The sequence below is a fragment of the Myotis lucifugus genome, unplaced genomic scaffold (assembly GCF_000147115.1).
Source record: "Myotis lucifugus unplaced genomic scaffold, Myoluc2.0 scaffold_1269, whole genome shotgun sequence".
In the NCBI taxonomy this organism is placed as follows: Eukaryota; Metazoa; Chordata; class Mammalia; order Chiroptera; family Vespertilionidae; genus Myotis; species Myotis lucifugus.
The window spans coordinates 1-18188 of record NW_005872317.1 but is presented as its reverse complement, the minus strand read 5'-3'; the positions used below and the strand labels follow the sequence as shown (position 1 = coordinate 18188).

The 18188-nt window shown below is 49.6% G+C and overlaps 1 protein-coding gene and 1 non-coding gene across 2 annotated transcripts; both read right to left on the bottom strand.

The window, feature by feature from the left end:
• On the bottom strand, positions 1-15478 carry POLDIP3 (DNA polymerase delta interacting protein 3). The gene is made up of 9 exons (XM_006107580.3): positions 15387-15478; positions 10403-10793; positions 9624-9710; positions 8362-8457; positions 7136-7315; positions 6566-6643; positions 5956-6085; positions 3160-3226; positions 1-2210 (listed from the first exon to the last, which is right to left on the bottom strand). The coding sequence occupies exons 1-9, from the start codon at positions 15461-15463 to the stop codon at positions 2033-2035; spliced, it is 1284 nt and encodes a 427-aa protein (XP_006107642.2). The 5' UTR covers positions 15464-15478; the 3' UTR covers positions 1-2032.
• Positions 14875-14981, bottom strand: LOC111824367. The gene has a single exon (XR_002827454.1). It is a non-coding gene; the product is annotated as a U6 spliceosomal RNA (small nuclear RNA).
• Positions 15479-18188: the final 2710 nt, after the last annotated feature.

Genomic DNA, 18188 nt, shown 5'->3' with positions numbered 1-18188 from the left:
TAGGAATAACAAACATTTATTCAGAAATGTATAAGTAACAGAGTCTCTTCCATCCCTTAATGCCTCTTCCTCTTCTTTTGAACAAAAGAGACACAGATGGGGAACGCGGGGGAGCGGGAAGTTAAGAGGGACACGAGGATTGGCCCACCACCTTCTCTTCGATGCCATCCTGTAGACTAGGGGAGACAAACGGGCTTCACCCCACAATGTACCACATGGCTGTCCAGAGACCGGGTCCAGGTGACCAGGTGGCTGCAGCTAGCTCAACAACACTCTGCTCCCAGAGCGGCCTGGCCTGGGACTGGAAGGGGGGGAGGGCAACACCACGTAGGCAGGATGTTTACCACCTCTGCTCGGGGCAGAGTCTGAGCGTGGCCTACTGTGCTCCGGGCCCCAGAACGAGGCCCTACGCCTTGGATGCTCCCTTGGGCCAGGAGTTTTGGGAAAGTGTAGGAGGAATGTCTTCCAGCTGCTGAGAACTACATTTGCACCCGTTTAAAGGGGGAAAAGGGAACAAGAACTGCATTCTTTACGTTACCATAAAGGGAGCACCACCAAGCACATTCCTTGGACTTGCCGGGCCTGCACAACCTCGGAGCTGGAGGACGGAGCTGGGTTCAAACCCCAGGCCTTCCTGCTGGACAGACTGAACTCTGAACTTAAAGGTTTGTCTTCACTGTGCTGGCCCCAAGCAGGTCACGAGAGGCTTAGTGTCTCAGCCCCTTTCCTTTCCTGGCCTGTGCCGTTCACAGCACTTGCTACTGATCCTGTGGGGCTCCCAGAATCCTGCTCCCCAACTCTCTCCAGCTCTGCCACCTGGGCTCCCTTTACAGCCCCAGCCAGCTGGCGGGGCACTGATGGTGACTCTGGAGCCATGCTGACTGGGCATTCAGGGGCTGCCCTGAGTGCTAAAGTTTTGCCCCAACTCCCTGGAACTATTCTGAGAGAGGAACCTAGTGTTTGCCTGGACGGGGTGCTTTGCTCTCTCTACTCCCTTCTTACCACCACTCCCCTCCCCCATTGCCAAGGTAGGAAAAGACCCCTCTGCTCATGGACCGATGGGCCACTTACAAAGGTGGTAGCTGCATATGTGCTCCCAGAATCCTGACTATTGTCCTGTAGACATCTGAGGCCAGAAAAAAAGAGCCAGGAGCAAGCCAATATCTCCCCTTTTAATAATCCTCCAAACCCACAGTGTCACAGAACTAGGGGAGAGCTGGCATTAACACCAGAACCAGGGTGTGATGAGCTCTAGTGAAAACTTGAGGGACCAGCAAGCCCTCCCAGCAGTAATAACCGGAGGCCAAGGGAACTGGGGTGGAGCACTGGGCCTAACCCATGGGAAAGGGACCTGTGACCTCAGGATTAACTCTGAGCTGCCCGAAACAGCACGGGCCCTGCAGGCAAGAGCTGGGGTGCACACTTCCTGGCAGAGCAGCAGCCTCACCCTGCCCTTGCCAACAGGGCCCTCCAGACCACACTGGTGTGGAGACAATTGTGGGGAGAGGACAAGAGCCTGTGGCCTGATGCCCACCCAGGCCCCTCCACTGACCAGGCCGGAGAGTGGCACAGCTCTGGAGCTCACCCGGCCCCCTTTAGGATGGCAAAACTTCCTTCTCCACTTTGTTCGAAAACTTCAAAAAATAAAACGGGAGGAAGCCCCTCACCCCTGGAAAAAACAGTATCCTCCAAACAGCCCCACTCTGTATCCCATGGAGCCACAAGAAAGCGCACAGAGAATTCAGGACACCATTTCCAGGAAAGAACTTGGTTTGGAGCTGAGTTTAGGGGGAGAGACCATCTGAACAACACAAACCTACCTTGGAGAGAAGGTGGAGGGAGAAGAAACACTACAGGAAATGTTAACGTACAGAGCACAGGGTAGAACACATCACAGGAAGGCGGGTCTGTCCAGTGAGGAGCTCTTACCCCCGCCTGGGGCCTCCAGTCCAACGGCCCATTGGTCACAAGCTTTGCTTCGGGAAACAGAGCCACCCTCCTCTGCCCCCTTCTGGCTGCCTTGCTCCCCTGCTCAAAGTTTGATTTTGAATTCTGTGGGCTGTGTGGCCACAGAGACCCCCGAGGACTTGAAGAGCGCCTTCAGGATGGTGTCGGGGTCCACCTCAGCTGGAGGGTTGGACGAGGCGGCCGAGTTCGCCCTGCGAGGCAGCTCACTCTCCTTTCTCACCGAGGGGCTGTCACTCAGCCGTCTGTGAGCAGAGAAGAGTCAAGATCCTTGTCAGTTTCCCTCAGACGCAGAGGGGCCACCGTTTATTGATCCGTTACAAGCTAGGCCCCCAATGTAGTGCTCTCTGTAGCCTGCATCTCACTTCCTCTGCAGCAAACCTCCCCCCTTCTTGCTTGCGGATGAGGTGCAGCCTGCTGTCAGCTGGGGTGTTAAGTTTAGAGAACAATGCACATCCCTCAGGGATGGTCACACACATCAGCATGTTATATATTCTGAGAAGTCTTGAAGAAATAAATTTAACTCTGCTTAGCCCAATGGTTCTCAAACTTATTAGGACATAGGACCCACACTTTTCAGAATACAACTTAGTCCTGGAATACAGTTTAAGAAACTAGTCCAAATCACACAATTCAATAACCAGGGTTCACATTCTGGTCTTTTTGAATTTTGAAGTCTACTTCAGGCCTGCCCTGCACTACCCCGTCCGCCTTGGCAAGGCTAACATCCTCCCCAGGTCTCTGCCTCCTTGTCTATAAGAGGACAGCCTACACGTTAGGCACCGCAGTCCCGCGCCCGGCACGTACACCCAGACGTGTGACACAGAACAGGGCAGCAGCCAGCACCGTCTCCATCAGAGGCAATCACAGGAGGTGGAGCTCCCTGTCCCCTTGGACAATGCACCCAGTTTTGCAAAGAGGGACACATCTGGCCTGCTCTCCACTTTCTCCTCAAGTGTGTCTAGATTATAGGCTGGGAGCAGGTTGTAATGCTAGCCCGTGAGGCCAATCCCCTGTGGAAAAGACGAGACAAGCCCCTTTGCACAAAGCTGAGCACCCCGATTGCCGGCCTGCCAGAGAGCACAGGAGGTGGGATGGAGCTGTGTGCAGGCCAGGTACCGGATAGAGGTGACCAGGCAGAGTCGGCGAGGAGAGAGCCCCACCCGCCCCAGCACGGCTGCCGTTGGGACTTACAGCAGGATGGGCTGGTCGGAGGTGATGACGTTCCCATTCATGTGAAGGTTGCACTTCATTGGTTGCCCTGAAAAACCAAGAGAAAAGGCTCTGCCACGAGACCACAGCTCTCCACACAAAAGGACAAGGCTACCACCTGCATACGGGGGTCAAACACCCACCGCTGGCAGCTCTAGCTTCACACTGGGGTGGAGCTGCTGGATTCCGAAGCAAAACCCAGGGACTAAGAAAATCCCAGTGTGTGAGGTCCATGAAACCTCGGCAATGACAGCACCGAGAAGCAAACTGGCAACAGACCTTGCCTCACAGCGGAGAAGAAGAGTGTGGAAGTCAGGGAGAACCAGGGCTCGGTGTGGAGCCACCCAACCTGGCTTGTGGAGCAATTAGTAAGGGAAAATGTTAGGCTATGAAATTAAGTGCAAAGAGGATTCAAAAGTATATGTACAGACTTCCACTTTGTCTATGAAAGATTAACTGTACTGAGTACTACACTCCCAGTGTACATAAAATGTGACAGGGAAAATAACAAAAAAGAATAAGATAAAGAAAAAAAATTTCTTAATGTAAACAATAGGAAATGAAGCCATATAGAAGTGACGTTTCTATCTCTCAGTGGAATGAAGTTAGTATTAATCTGAAATAGATTTGATATATTCTATCTATTGGAGATTAGATTCAAAGATACAAAAAGGTTGAAAGTAAAAGGAGATATATGTCAACCAAACAGCAACCCTAAGAAACCTGGAGTGGCGCCAAACCGGTTTGGCTCAGTGGATAGAGCATCGGCCTGCGGACTGAAGGGTCCCGGGTTCTATTCCGGTCAAGGGCGTGTACCTTGGTTGCAGGCACATCCCCAGTGGGAGGTGTGCAGGAGGCAGCTGGTCGATGTTTCTCTCTCATCGATGTTTCTAACTCTCTATCCCTCTCCCTTCCTCTCTGTAAAAAATAAAAAAAATTAAAAATTAAAAAAAAAAAAGAAAAGAAACCTGGAGTGGCTATATGAATATCAGCTAAAATAGACGTTAAAACGAAAAATGTTACTAGAGATAAAGAGGGATGTTTTATAACTGATAAAAGGGTCACTCCACTAGAAAGAAAACAATTAGAACAATTATAAACATTTATGAAACTAACAAAAGGCTCAAACACATGGAGCAAAAGCTGACAGAAGTGAAAGGAGAAGTAAACAACAGTTGAAGGTTTCAGTTCTGCATGTTCAGTAATGGACAGAACCAGGCAGATGAACAAAGAAACAGAAAACTTGAACAACATAAACAACTAGACCCAACAGACATCTCCCCAATAGCAGCTAAACACATATTGTCCCACGTACCCAGGAGAAAGTTTGGAAAACTCACAAATACATGGAAATTAAACAAAACAACCCTATATAACCAATAGGTCCAAGAAGAAAAACATAGGTAACTTAGAAAATACTTTGAGATGAATGAAAAGACACAACATACCAATACTTATGAAATGTGGCTAATGCAGTGCTGAGAGATAAATATATCACTCTAAATGCATATGTTAAAAAAGGAGTGAAAAGACAAACTACATATTGGGAGGAAATATTAACAAACCATTTATCTAAGAGACCTTTATCAAGATTATATATAAAGAGCCCTGGCTGGTTTGGCTCGTGGACAGAGCAGAGCGTCAGCCTGTGGACCGAAGGGTCCTGGGTTCAATTCCGGTCAAGGGCACGTGCCTTGGTTGCAGGCTCCAGGGCGAGTGCAGGAGGCAACCAATCAATGTTTCTTTCACATCGATGTTTCTCTCTGTCTTTCCCTCTCTCTTCCACTTTCTCTAAAAATCAATGGAAAATACCCTCGGATGAGGATAAAAAATATATATATATTGAGAAAACAGATAAATAATAAAAAAAAGAATATATAAAGAACTCTTACAACTCAATGATAAAAGAAAATTCAAAAAGTGAGCAAAGATTCTGAATAGACATTTCTCTAAGGAAGATACACAAATGGCCAAAAAGCACATGAAAAGATGCTCAACATCATTAGTTATTAGGGAAATGCAAACCAAACTCCCAGCGACTGTGTTTTCTTAGTTTCTGCCCCTCCACTGCAAGCACAGGGCCTTGCTCCACAGTAGGGACACAACACACACACCGGAAGAGCAAATGGGTGGACAGGAGGACCATGGCAGACAGCGTTCCTCTCCCTAGGCTGCCCCGAGATGATTAATGGGGAATCTGCATTCAGTGAAATCAGTGGTTTACTCACTAGAAGCAGAGCTCACCGGGTGCCAACAGTCAGACGAGGCTCCAGGCCACTAAGGAGCCTGTGTCCTAGCACCGAGCAGACCCACAGCTGCTGGGGGAGGCTATGGCTCACAAGCACTACCGAGACTCCTTAAGAGGACCACCCGTGGAACAGGTGTTCCCTGCTAGCTAGCTTAGGTGCTAGGCCAGGTGACACCCAGGGCTGTGGGACAGGAGCTGGCAGCTCAGCACCACCCAGAGACTCACCTCCCTGCCTGCTCCTGGTGCACAGAAGGCCCCAGTGGGGACTGCACAGGATGCCCCCACCCACTGCAGGGGAAGGATGATCTGAAGGCTGCTGCCCGAAGTAAGCAGTAAGGAGCGGGGACTGCACCAGGCTGCCTGCCACCCACTGAGGGGAAGGATGCTCTGCAGGCTGCTGCCCGAAGTAGTGAGGAGTGGGGACTGCCCCAGGATGCCTCCACCCACTGCAGGGGAAGGATGCACTGAAAGCTGCTGCCCGGCAGTAGCAGTGAGGAGTGGGAGGGAAGTAGCTGCTTTCTCCGACTCACCGTCCAGACACCGGTTGTTGTATTTCTTGTATGCGGTGATGGCATCATCCTTCTTCACAAAAACCACTTCTGCTACCCCCGGATGGATCAGCCGAGCCCGCTTCAGGGCTCCACACACACAGAAAAGCTCCTGCCAAGCAGAGGGGCTAGGGTTAGGGGAGGAGTTCAGGCCATCATCCTGCCTGCCATTCACACATTGCGAGGGCTCTGGGTTGACTGGTGGCCGCACTACGGCTGAATATGCTCAAGATTTCAGGGAAGCTCCATTCTAGGGGGTGTTCTGGGGACATCCACAGGCCTCAGCATGGACCAGGAGAGGGGACAAGCTGTGCAGGAATGAGAAATGGGCCTGAGCTTACACTCAACAAGTCACGCCCAAAGTCCTCCCGCCTCGGTGCCCACCTCCTTCCTCAGTAGAAATAATAGTTATGGAATTTCTCTGAGAACTCTGGCATGAGGATGAATGTGCAGGCTTATCTGATAACAACAGTGGCTAATATGTCGCACAGGAATCTGTTAGGAATAAATTCTGGAGCTCTCTGTAGAGTGACCAATTCCACTGACACAGAAGTGGCCGGAGACGGGGATTCTGGCAGGGCACGATACTCACAACAATGTCCTCCTCGGTGACCCTAGGGTGTAGGTTATTCACAGTCATCTTGGTCCCTTCCAAAGGGCTGAGGACAGGCTGCCACAGACAAGAGTGTTACCAGAAGGCAGAGAACAGCTGTGCTCAACAGCAGAACTCACTCTGGGCAAGTGACCTGGAGGCCCACCTCCTATTAGAGACCTCAGCGCCCATCATGCCCCCACCCCACGCTAAGGGGTGGAGCCTCTTGCTTCCAATAAGCAGAGCCTCTCAGGTGTCTGTGCCTCTGCCTGGAATGCCACTCCTACGTCAACACCCACCCCGCTCAGCCTTCCCAGCTGTGCCCAGTGGACTCAGCAGCTCTCTGAGCACAGCTGTTGTATCACCAGACACAGGCTCTGTTTCCCCCACTCAGGGGCCGCTGGGTCTTGGTTTGCTCATTTGTAAAATGGGGGTGGCAACGCGTACCTCAGAGAGGCGCTGTGAGGACGCAACAGGGTACATACAGCACACTGCCCACCCAGCACAGGCCGACTCTCAACTGGTGTGGTCACTTCCACTTCCTCTCCTTCACCTTCACCTTCACCTCACCTCAGCAGGCGGCAGCTCTTTGGGGGAATCCTCCTTGTTCACTAGTGTCCGGGACATGTTGGTCAAGGCTTTTGTTCGAACCGAGGAGGGGAGAGCAGGAGCTGTGTACGCATCATTCTGAACCACTTTGGTGAGAGGGGGGGCCTTGGACATGGAAAGCTTGGAACTGCTCAGCCCGGCCTAAACAAAGAGGCAGACAGGAACCTGAGAGGCTAGCGACTTGGATGCCCAGTTAGGGACCGACAACCCCCACCCTTGAGCCCCCCACCATTTCCCAATTCCATTAGTGGCCTGAAGCCAAAAGGCTGCCAGTGACGTCCACAGGGAAGGTGCAGAAGGGGAGAGAAACACACAGCCTGCACACGTGCTCACAGAAGCCTCTTTCCAGGGTTAGCAGCCCTTGGTGAGAAGCTTACACGCAGCCCTGATCAGGATCCACAGGCTCACTCATACTGTTTAGACCTCGTTTACCTAAACGAGGCATGCGGCCCGCCGGCCGCGAGTTTAACATGCTTTAGACTTTATAAAAATCCAACAATTTGGGGCTGGTTGGAAGGTCAAAAGCTTGGGATTCCCACATATGCTTCTATCACAATGACTGACCAGCTCCAGGCTGGCTGGGCCTAAGAACCCACTCTCAAGAAGGCCCAGACTCCCAGTTTCCTGGCCCCTGTTCTGGCTCTACAGGGGCACCAGAAACAGGCCTGGCCCTAGCAGCTCCCGGAATGTCAGGGAACATGCAGACGTCCTTGGTGTTCCCGATGCTGCTTTCTTTCCTGTTCTGCATCTACCTGACCAGTGTCCTGGTTATCAAGCTTTTCTTGTAGGACTGCACCGGTGGGTAAGGTTCGGGTTGTTTTGCTCACACACTAACCAAGGAATCAGATTTAAGAACGGAGGAAAGGGGAGCATGTACAATGTCCTGCGGCAAATGGAAGAACATGGATTCCTCCTGTGGGTCATCACGTTTCTCATGAAGCGTCTCAAACCTGAATCCATGGGGAGCTGGAGCGCTGCACCTCACGACCTGTGGGACCTTGAACAAGTCACTAGACACTCTGGTCTCAGTATTGATAAAATGAGGGGCTGGGCTAGTTCCAGTTCTGAAAATCTTAAGACCCAAATGAAGAAATATATCTGAGTCGAAAGGCCAATTCTCCACCACCTCTACCATCCAACTAATCAGACACACACAGCGAGTGTCGGCAAAACATGAAACACCCTACCATGTGGTGGAGAAAGCTGCTGGAGGTTGCCAATTTCATCTGTTTACTAGGAATGGGAGCTGCCACGTCATCATCTTCATCCAGGTCATATAAATTCTGAAAATAAATCAATATAAACTAATGTGGCATACAGGCTGCCAACAGCATTTGGAGCGAGGACAGCAGGGAGAGGGCTGCTGGAGCAATGGAGGTGGAGGGAGAAGCGGGCGTGTGGGTGCCTGAGGAGCTGAGTGAGGCTCAAGTCCTGACAGGTGGCTCCCCGCCCACAAGGGCAGAGGAAGTGCTGCAGCTTCCAGGTACATCCTTTCTACCAGTGGACGATGCCTAGGAAGAGCCCCCAAATGTCTGCGTATATGCTGTGGCTGGGAAAGCCCCGCCCTGGCACTCTGGCCCAAACCCTAGAAAGAACATTACCCACAAAGATGTTCAGAGAATTTCTAACAGTGAAAAGTACAGTAAAATGGTTTAAATCAACTGGAACGTCAACTCAATGGATTATGCCAGGGGTCCTCAAACTTTTTAAACAGGGGGCCAGTTCACTGTCCCTCAGACCGTTGGAAGGCCGGACTATAGTTTAAAAAAAAAACTATGAACAAATTCCTATGCACACTGCACATATCTTATTTTGAAGTAAAAAAACAAAACGGGAACAAATACAATATTTGTATTTGCATGTGGCCCGCGGGCCGTAGTTTGAGGACCCCTGGATTATGCGGTTATTAACCAGTTAACTGACACGCGTCCAAAATGGAAACCATCCCGCCTGCGTCTATAGACGCTTATGGCGAACCAAGGGTTCAAAACGTTGTTTACAATAAATGTGAAAACAGAAAAATGCTTGTTATAAAGTGAAAAAAGAATGATACAAAAATAGATTAAAAATATAACCACAACTACAACGATGCAATAATTAAATAATAATAACATTTAAAAAACAGGAAGGAACCAGGGCAGAATTTCTACAATGGTTGGCTTAGGAGAATAGGAGCGTAGAAACTTCTTCCTAATCTTTCTCTGGTTTGTAAATTTTCTGTATTAAGCACATATTAATTTAAAAATTTTTTTTTTCAATTTGCTTCTGCCTCTTATGCCTCTCCCCTCAGTTTTAAAATTTCTTCTTAAAACTCATAAAGTACAGTCAAATGTAATCTCTCCCAATTCTTCAAACTGTGAACCTTAAAGTAGCATCAGTTAATCCAGCCAGCAGGTCCAATCAAAACACATTTGTACGCACACGTCCAGAACACACGCACACACTCTACCTGTCTCCCCTGGTGATTGTTGACGACGTTAATCCTCATTCCAGCAGGATGGGCATGAGGCGATGTCATGGCCTTCTGCTGTGGGACCTAGAAACACCCGCTGGTCACAATCCATCACACAGGGCCCACATATTCTCTATGGTCACTGAACTTGAACTATGAGGGGCACTCAGTTTGGTCTTTGGTAAAAGGCCCTACAGAGTGCCTCAGTCTAAAACAGGAGAGTGACAGGAAGCCTCGCCGTCCCAGAGATCCCCTGGCAAGGCACGCGTGGGGCTCAATGCCTGCTCCCTGCTGCCTCTGTTCCTGTTACCACAGCGTGTGGAGATGAAATGATCTTCTCCCCGTTCCCTTTGGGGTGCTGGCTGTGCAGGTGGCCAGGGCACTGTATGAGGAGCTGTGTAACTCTGGGCATAGTTCACATCTCCGGGACCGAGGTTCTTAGATAAAGCTGAGGTAATAACCCCGGGGCTGCAGTGAGCAATATAGTAAGTAGGGGAGGTCATATATGGTAGGTGCCTGCCAGGTAGCACATGCTCCATAAATGTTTTGTCCCTTCCCCTCTCTTCCCTCCACCGCTAGCTCACCTGGGAAAGTCACCTCATTTCACTGGACCTCCCCAGCTTTTATATAAAACTGGGCAATACCTTGCCTTCCTCATACGGTTACTACACAAACCCAGGAATGTTATGTTCCCCAAACATTCCTGAGCCCTGCTCCCTGCCAGAATCTATAGTTGTTGCTGGCTTCCTGGGATTTATGACAAGAGCCATACCTACCTGGATGGTTTTAGTGAGCTTCAGAGCTGGAGTCACCGTCCCGATGGGGGGGCTCATGAAGGAAGCAGGGGAACTCCGCTTCAAGCTGAGCTTCTCCCGGGCATCAGCTACCTGGTGGGGCCTCTGTGGAGCCATGCTCTGCTGCTTGCGGGAGTTCAACATCTCTCTGGCATCCTGCACTTTCCCTTTGATCCGGAAACGAGCATCTTTCTGCAGAAGCTTTTCTCGGGCATCCTTGACTCCCAGCTTGAGCCGGGCATCCGAGAGGCCGATCTTCTGCCGGGCATCAAACTTCTGCTGGAAGGTGGCTGTGCGTGCTGGCTGGCTGAGGAAGCTCTGCTGGATCCCAAAATAAGATCGGATACCTCCAACTCCTGGTCTGACACTGAGCCTGCAAATAAAAATTGTCATATTAAGCCCAGCCGGCGTGGCTCAGTAGTTGAGCATCAACCTATGAACCAGGAGGTTTTGGCTCCATCCCCAGTCAGGGCACATGCCCGGGTTGCAGGCTTGATCCTCGGGGGGCGGGCAGCTGATCAGTGATTCTCTCTCATCGTTAATGTTTCTATCTCTCTCTCCCTCTACCTTCCTCTGTGAAATCAATAAAATAAAATAATTTTTTAAATAAAAATTTTCATGCTTATGTGAATTCCTCGTGCATGTATTAAAATTTTATTTTCTTCTGTTAATCTGTCTCTGTTAATTTGATTAGCCCAGCTAGAAGAACTTCAAAGGTGGAGGAAAAGTATCATATATATACTAGAGGCCTGATGCACAAAATTTGTGCAAGGGGCTCGGCCCTCGCAGCCCCCCCCCAGCTTCGTCTGGAAGGTCGTTCAGCTGTCTGGTCTAATTAGCATATTACGCTTTATTATTATAGAAGATAGATTTTTAGCCCCCACTGGTTTTATTTAATGATTTCAACTCCCTACATCTGTTGATGATGCCCATCACAGAAAAGTAACAGACTATCAGTTCACACCAGGATCTACTACTGAAGGCCTACTAATAAAATAAGGAAAAAATATTTTGATCAATACTAAGGTCCAGACAGATAAAACCGAAGTTAGCAGAAAGCACTCCAGATGAATCCTTCACTCATCAGGCACTGAACCTCTCTGAAGCCAGAGGCCCTGGGCCCAGCAATCAAGTCGCCAAAAGGGCACGGCAAGGAGCAGGTCTCCTGGGGCTCTGACTTGGGGGTGGAGGCATACAGACACCCACATAACCACCAGACTCCTGTTCTAGGAAAGTCCAAAGTCTGTGGGGACACCACAAGCAAGTGGATGCCTGCAGGTGGTGGGCAGGCTTAGAGGCCAGGTGTCTGGAAAGAGAAGTGAGTCAAGGGCATTGTAGACAGACTATGGAAATGTCCACTACGGCCCAGCTGGGGGCTTCTTGCTCTTGCAGTGCTGGCAGCAGGAGACAGTAAGCTCCCCACCTCCCATTCCTTCACTTCCCCCCTATCACTTCCACAGCTGGACAAAGCTTCCATTAAGGCACTTACCATGCTGCATCACAGGGATTTGTTTACAAGCCTGCATCTCCTGGGATGGACTAAGAGCTTCGCGGGGGCACACTCTGCAGCTCCTGACCGGTGTCATCCCGGCACCAGGGGAATGACAAAGGCTCAAACAGCTTTTTGATCCTGATCCAGGGAAGTGTCAAGGCCCCTACGCGGCTCCTATCAATCATTAACCTTCCAGGCTCACAATGGCTGTTAGTTGCCATCACCTCATCTCCTCTGTAAGAACTAAATCACAGCGCTAGCAGCATGGTTGGGACTGGACACCAGGTCCACCTGACTCCAGAGCCCACAATCTTTCCATTATAACAGGCCCAAGCTTCCCTCCTTCCTACTCAAGCCCCAGGGGAGGTGAGAGAGAAGTGATTGCTGCCCCTGAAAGCGCTTCTCCTAGAGAAGGCTGCCTCCACCGACCAGTCCAACACCCTGTTGTGATCCTGGCTACTAATTGCTCCTCCCAGCTCCTACCCATGCAGCCAGGGCACACAGAGTAACCCAGGGCTTGACCCTAAAAGTGGGACCCACAACGATCTTGCCTGCCAGGTAGGGGCATTACAAATGGAACCAGGCTGCATAAACACCGACAGTGGGAGATGTCACTGATGAGCACGTCCACCAGTGGGGGTCAGACACACCCTAATCCCACCCGAGCCTGTCCTGAAGATTTCCTATCTTCGTCTGCCTTCTCCACATACCACCTCCTCCCATCACCAGGGCACCCTCATTAGCAAAGGTTCCTGATATTTATAACTAAAGGAGGGAAGTTGCTCTTATCATGTGATACTCCGTGATTTTACAATACCATGAAATTGGGCAAATCTAGCCACCATGCCATCAATTATACTTTCAATAAAGAAAACAATGCCCATAAACAGGGGGCAAAAAGATAACCAACTGAAAGTGATTATTTTGAATAACTAAAGGAACAATGAGCTTCTTTTTTTTTTTCCAGAGTAGCTTCTATTCACTATCACCAAAATCTGAAAACACACCAAATGCCAATCACCAGGTGAATGGATATACACTGTGATACAGTCATACAATGAAATATTACTCAGCGGTAAAAAGGAATGAACTATTGATACACCAAGAAACACAGATGAAGCTCAAAAACAATGTGCTGAGTAAAAGAAGCCAGACATTAAGAGTTCATACTGAAAGACTCCATCTCTATGAAGTTCTAGAAAAGGCAAGCATCTACAGCAAGCATGTCAAACTCCAAGGCTAACAGGGGCCAAATAAATGAGGCATGCGGCCCGAGGGCTGCGAGTTTGACATGCTTGATCTACAGTAATAGTAATCAGATCAGTGGCTACAGAGAGAACAAGATTCTTGAAAACAAATTTCATATACCTGAACAGAGAATGGAGAAGGGGCGGATTAGTAAACTGACTTAGGAGGGGCTATGGAGAGTAGCCTCTATAACCTTAATTTATTCATATTTCTCAACAGTTTTCCTCTCTGATGATCAGTAATGGCTCTTAAGTGCTCTACTGAGAATTCACAGGAGTCTATGGTTGATAAGCAATGTCTGCCATGGCCACATAGGGGCAACTGGCTATCAGGGTGTACGAAAGATTTTATAAATAAGATGATCTCAACCAACAGTCCTGAGCACTTACTAAAGGTCCATAGACTTTGACACACCTCCTTTAACCCTCACAACTATTATCCACATTTTATGGAGGAGAAAACTGAGAATCCCAAATCACAGAGCTATAATGGTGAAGGCTGGATTTGAACTTCACTGTATCTAGGCAAAGTCCTAATAAATTAAGCATGGGTCAAAAATAAAGGCCAGACTTTGAAGAGCTAAGGAAGGGTGAGTAGTACTGTCGCCGGCTAAGGAAAATCTCAGGACTTCAGTCATGCCGAGGGAGAAAGCACTCTCTCTAGCGACTGGAGGGTGAGCGTGCACCGAGGATGTCCACACGCTGGGGACCCACACACCACGCTGCCTGTCAGGCAAGAAAGACCACCAGAACACCAGCCTGGTGCTAGTGTTTTACCCACTGAACAGCACAGAAGGTACTTTTGGGGGAGGGAGGTGATGTAGTTGTGGTGAGAAGCCACTTTCCTGCAATTCCATGCCTTCAGTTCCCGGGCTACACCAGTTCTTTTCAACTCCTGTCATGAACGGCTTTAGGGGGTTCAGTGTTCAGGCTTTTTATAATCACTGCTCCTCTTCCTGCATGAGAAGACAGCTATTCATCCCAGCAGGTAGCAGTAGTGGTTATAAAGCAGGCATTAGTCATCAGGAATTTTCCAAATAAACATTCCTGCTAGAAGCAGGTCTCTAAAACAGAGTCAATTATGTTACCTCCTGCCCCAAGAACTGTTGAGGTTCCCTAACAAAGCCCAACCTCCCTCAGTGGAGCCCCTGGTCTGCCCCAACTTCGGCCTGCAGCCTCACCTCCAAATGCAGGCTATCGGAGGTTCCTGAAACACATCCTGCACATCGGGCCTCAGTAAATGTATGCAGAGGGGAGAGGGACATTTTGAGCAAGTCTCTTAACAGCCCCACCCTGTCACACCCACAACAGTGCACCGCCGCACTGCGTCAGCCACTCGCCAGGCATCCCCGGGTCTTGGGAAGAGTACTGTGGATTAAGAGGGCAAATGCCCCACTGGAGTCTGAGCTCTTTCTCCCAGACCCTGACCGGAGCCGGGACACGTGTGATGCCCAAAGAGGGTTTGTATGGGGCTAGGAAGGCCTCACTCTCTTGGCTCTATCTGTGGAGGGCAGAGTGGCAGCTGACTCTGGACATAAGTCCAGCCCCAAGGATTCAGGCCAATGATGGGGCATGGATTATTATCAAGTGGATGTTAACCCATGGGGATCTCTGGGTTAGAGAACATGCGTGTTGAGGTCATCTTTATAGGGAGAAAACACAGTTTCATTCCATTACCCTGGGTCAATTCTGAATTAGCTACTTGATTATTTTTTAAAAATATGGAACACTTCACAAATTTGCGTGTCATCCTTGTGCAGGGGCCATGCTAATCTTCTCTGCATCATTCCAATTTTAGTATGTGTGTTGCCGAAGCGAGCACTGAATTTAGGTAGAGACATAAAGAAAAATAACACACTACCCTCTTACCTTCCAAGAGAGTCTTGTGCAGATGCTTCATTTTAAATACTAATTCTTTCCCTCTAAGTTATGTAGTCACTACTTTTCCTGTTTTAGGCATACATTTCCCTCTCCTATTTCAACAGACAAACAAGCACTGAGGACCCAGACCAGGGCCCTGGCTAAACTGAAAAGCTCTCCAGCTCCCACCCTCCCTGGTTCGAAGGACCCTCAGTCAGGGCATGTGGCCCAGGGCTGCTCAGCTCCCACACTCAAGGCCCAACTTTCCTACTAAGGTGCCTGCCAGCTTCATCTAACACATGGACGCAGTGGACAGACAGCTATCCCGAGGGTTAAACTAATCAAACCAGATGTTGTCTTGACTCACTCAATCGCGATGCTCTCACATCTAAAGGAAGAAATGACCAGCTGGTGCCCAGTGCTGTCCTGAGGAGACTCATCCATGGGTCTTGAGCAACTGAAGTCACTAGAGATGTGCTATGTGTGGGGGAAAACAGTGCCTCACCATGGCCCGGATGAAGGAGCACTCAAAACTACCCCCTCCCTGTCTATAATTTCAAATTAATCAAGAAAACCTCCAAAAATTAATTGGAGTCCAGGTAATAATAAGGATAGTGAATTGGGGTCCAGGTAATAATAATGATAGTGGCCCCTTTCTTGACTTACAAGGTGCAATGAACATGAAACAGAAAGGCTGTTCTTAAGTACAAGCACATTCCATGCCCTGTGGGGAAAGAGGCTATTTACACTTCCACAGGCTGTCTATGTCCATCAAGAGGAAAGACATTTTCTGAGATAATCACAGGTTCTTCCTAAAGTATTAAGATAAAAGTTCCTGGGACATCCATGCAATGTTAAACCAAAGTTCCCAGGAAGGAATCTCTTGGTAAACATGTTGAATAGACTATATTTACTGTTCAGAACTTTCACATTTCTTGACACGACTCCCAGATCTAGCTTTTCTCTTTGTTGGCTGTGCAAGTAAAATAAAAATGGACACCTAGCTGGTCTGGCTCAGTCGATAGAGCATTGGCCTGTGGTCTAAAGGGTCCCAGGTTCAATTCTGACCAAGGACACATGCCCAAGTTGTGGGCTCAATCCCCAGTGGGGGATGTGCAGGAAGCAGCTGATCTATGATTCTCTCTCATCATTGATGTTTCTCTCTCTCTCTCCCTTCTTTTCTGAAATCAATAAAAATATATTAAATAAGAATCGAGGCCAGTCCGTCAGTGCTGTCAGCCGCCCAGGACTGCAGCTGCTTGGGTTGATCTTCATCTTGCACAACAGGCCGCAGCAGCAAAGGATGAACGGAGCTCTGGGGAAGGTGCTGTGTTTGAAGAACGTATCTTTTTTAAGAAAGCCTTTCCCCTCCTAAGATTCAAAACTTCAGAACCCCATTTGTTCTGCGGGGGGCATTCTGCTGTGTGTCAGCCGGTTCCACAAGCCCAAGCCCACCCATGGCACTGAAGACACAAGCACCCAATTCAAGCACAAGAGCCCAAGACGACGACAGGACAGTGAAACTGAGAGCCATTAATCTGGGGACAGATTGTGAACATGGGGTTTTGAACATTCACACGACTGCCTATGACATGGCGCTGGCAGAGTTATGCCCAATATGCTCACAACCTCTGCAACATCTCTCCATTAAAGTGGAGGAGAGGTCTGAAGGCTGTCTGTGCATGAACTATTCTTGGTGTGGTAGGGTGCTCTGCTTTGTTGTTGATAAATGAGATTTTGAGATATAATCTACATGTGGTAAAATTCACCCTTTTTAGATATATACTTTGCCACAATCAAAATATAAAACTTTTATTAACCCCAACAGTTCCCTGGTGCCCAGGTGTAGTCAATCTCCTCCCCTCTCCCCTTCAAGTCCCTGGCAACTGCCGATTTCCTGTCCCTGTTGTTTTAGGTTCTCCAGAACATCATGGAGGAGACTCATACAATATGTAGCTGTTTGGCCTCTTTCACTTGGCACGATGTGTTTAAGATTTGTCCATGTTTTTGTAAGTGTTTTATTACTGAGCATTGCATTAAATGGTGGATTTTAATTCAATAAATAAATAAAAACGGAGTTTCCAGCAGATTTAACTCAAACACAGCAGGCAGCCGTTTCTTCCACACCTGTCTCTGCCTGTATTCCCCCAAGCCAGCCCGCACATCACAGCGGAGCAACACTCTCCCACTGGAAACTGCTACCGTCCACGGCGCGCTCAGCACTCATCGGACACGTCTGAAGAACTTTAGATATTAATCCACCGGTGCTGGCGATAGCCATGAAGTCAGGACTGCCCACACTTTATCGATAAAGAAATGGTAAGTAACCTGCACAGACCAATGGCAAGTGGGAGAGGCAGGCGGCTGAGCTCTGCTGTCTGACTCTGGGCCCCACTGCAGCCCAGCATGTCCCCGGGGGAGGGGCCTGGCTTCCAGCCTTTAGGGCCCACGATAATCGCCCCACTTGCTAGCACTTACTACCCGGTGCAAACATGAAAGCATACGCTCTTATTCTTACATTCACACCTCAGTGATCTACCAGAACCTCGGTTACAACTGAGGAAGCTGCCCAGCTCAGTCATCTGGCCGGGGAGGCCCCGAACCCAGCGGGGCTGCGTGCACACTCCGTCCCGGGCTTCCCACGGATTCACCACCGGCTTCCCTGCCGCCCCGCACGAGGCCCTGCACACATCCCCGCAGACAGAGCCCCTGCCGCCAGCACAGAGCAGGGCTCGTTCAGCAACCACCCAGCAAACCTGTGAAACCAGGACGCGTCTACAAGCGGCAGAGGACCCGGCGCCAACGCCACGCCCGTTCCTCGAGGACAAGACCCAGGAGAGGAACTGAGGGAATTAATACCGAGGGCGGGTCGTGGGCCAGAAGCCGGTGAGGTCCGGGCCGCCGAGCCGGGGCGGGGGTGGAGGGACTCACTTTATTTATTTTTATTTTTTGGTGGGGCTCATTTTAGACAAGAAGGGAAAGAGGCTATTTTCTAGCTTCAGGCACCGGGAGGCATTAAAAAACAACGGTGCGGAACACCTTCGCGGCCTGGCTGTTTACAAACAGTCCAGCCACGGCGACGTGGGCAGGAAACCCCGTGCCGGGCCCCCGCTCCCGACACAGGGCGGCCCGGGGCTCCAAGAAAGTCAAGGGGCGCGGACGGCACGTC

Coding starts and splice junctions, on each gene's coding strand:
- POLDIP3 (XM_006107580.3), bottom strand. CDS start 15,463: ATGGATGAGTCTCCTCAGGACAGCACTGGGCACCAGCTGGTCATTTCT. Junction 8,458..9,623: donor ACAATCACCAGGGGAGACAG/GTAGAGTGTGTG, acceptor ATTTATTTTCAG/AATTTATATGACCTGGATGA. Junction 3,227..5,955: donor CAACAACCGGTGTCTGGACG/GTGAGTCGGAGA, acceptor TTGGTTTTTCAG/GGCAACCAATGAAGTGCAAC.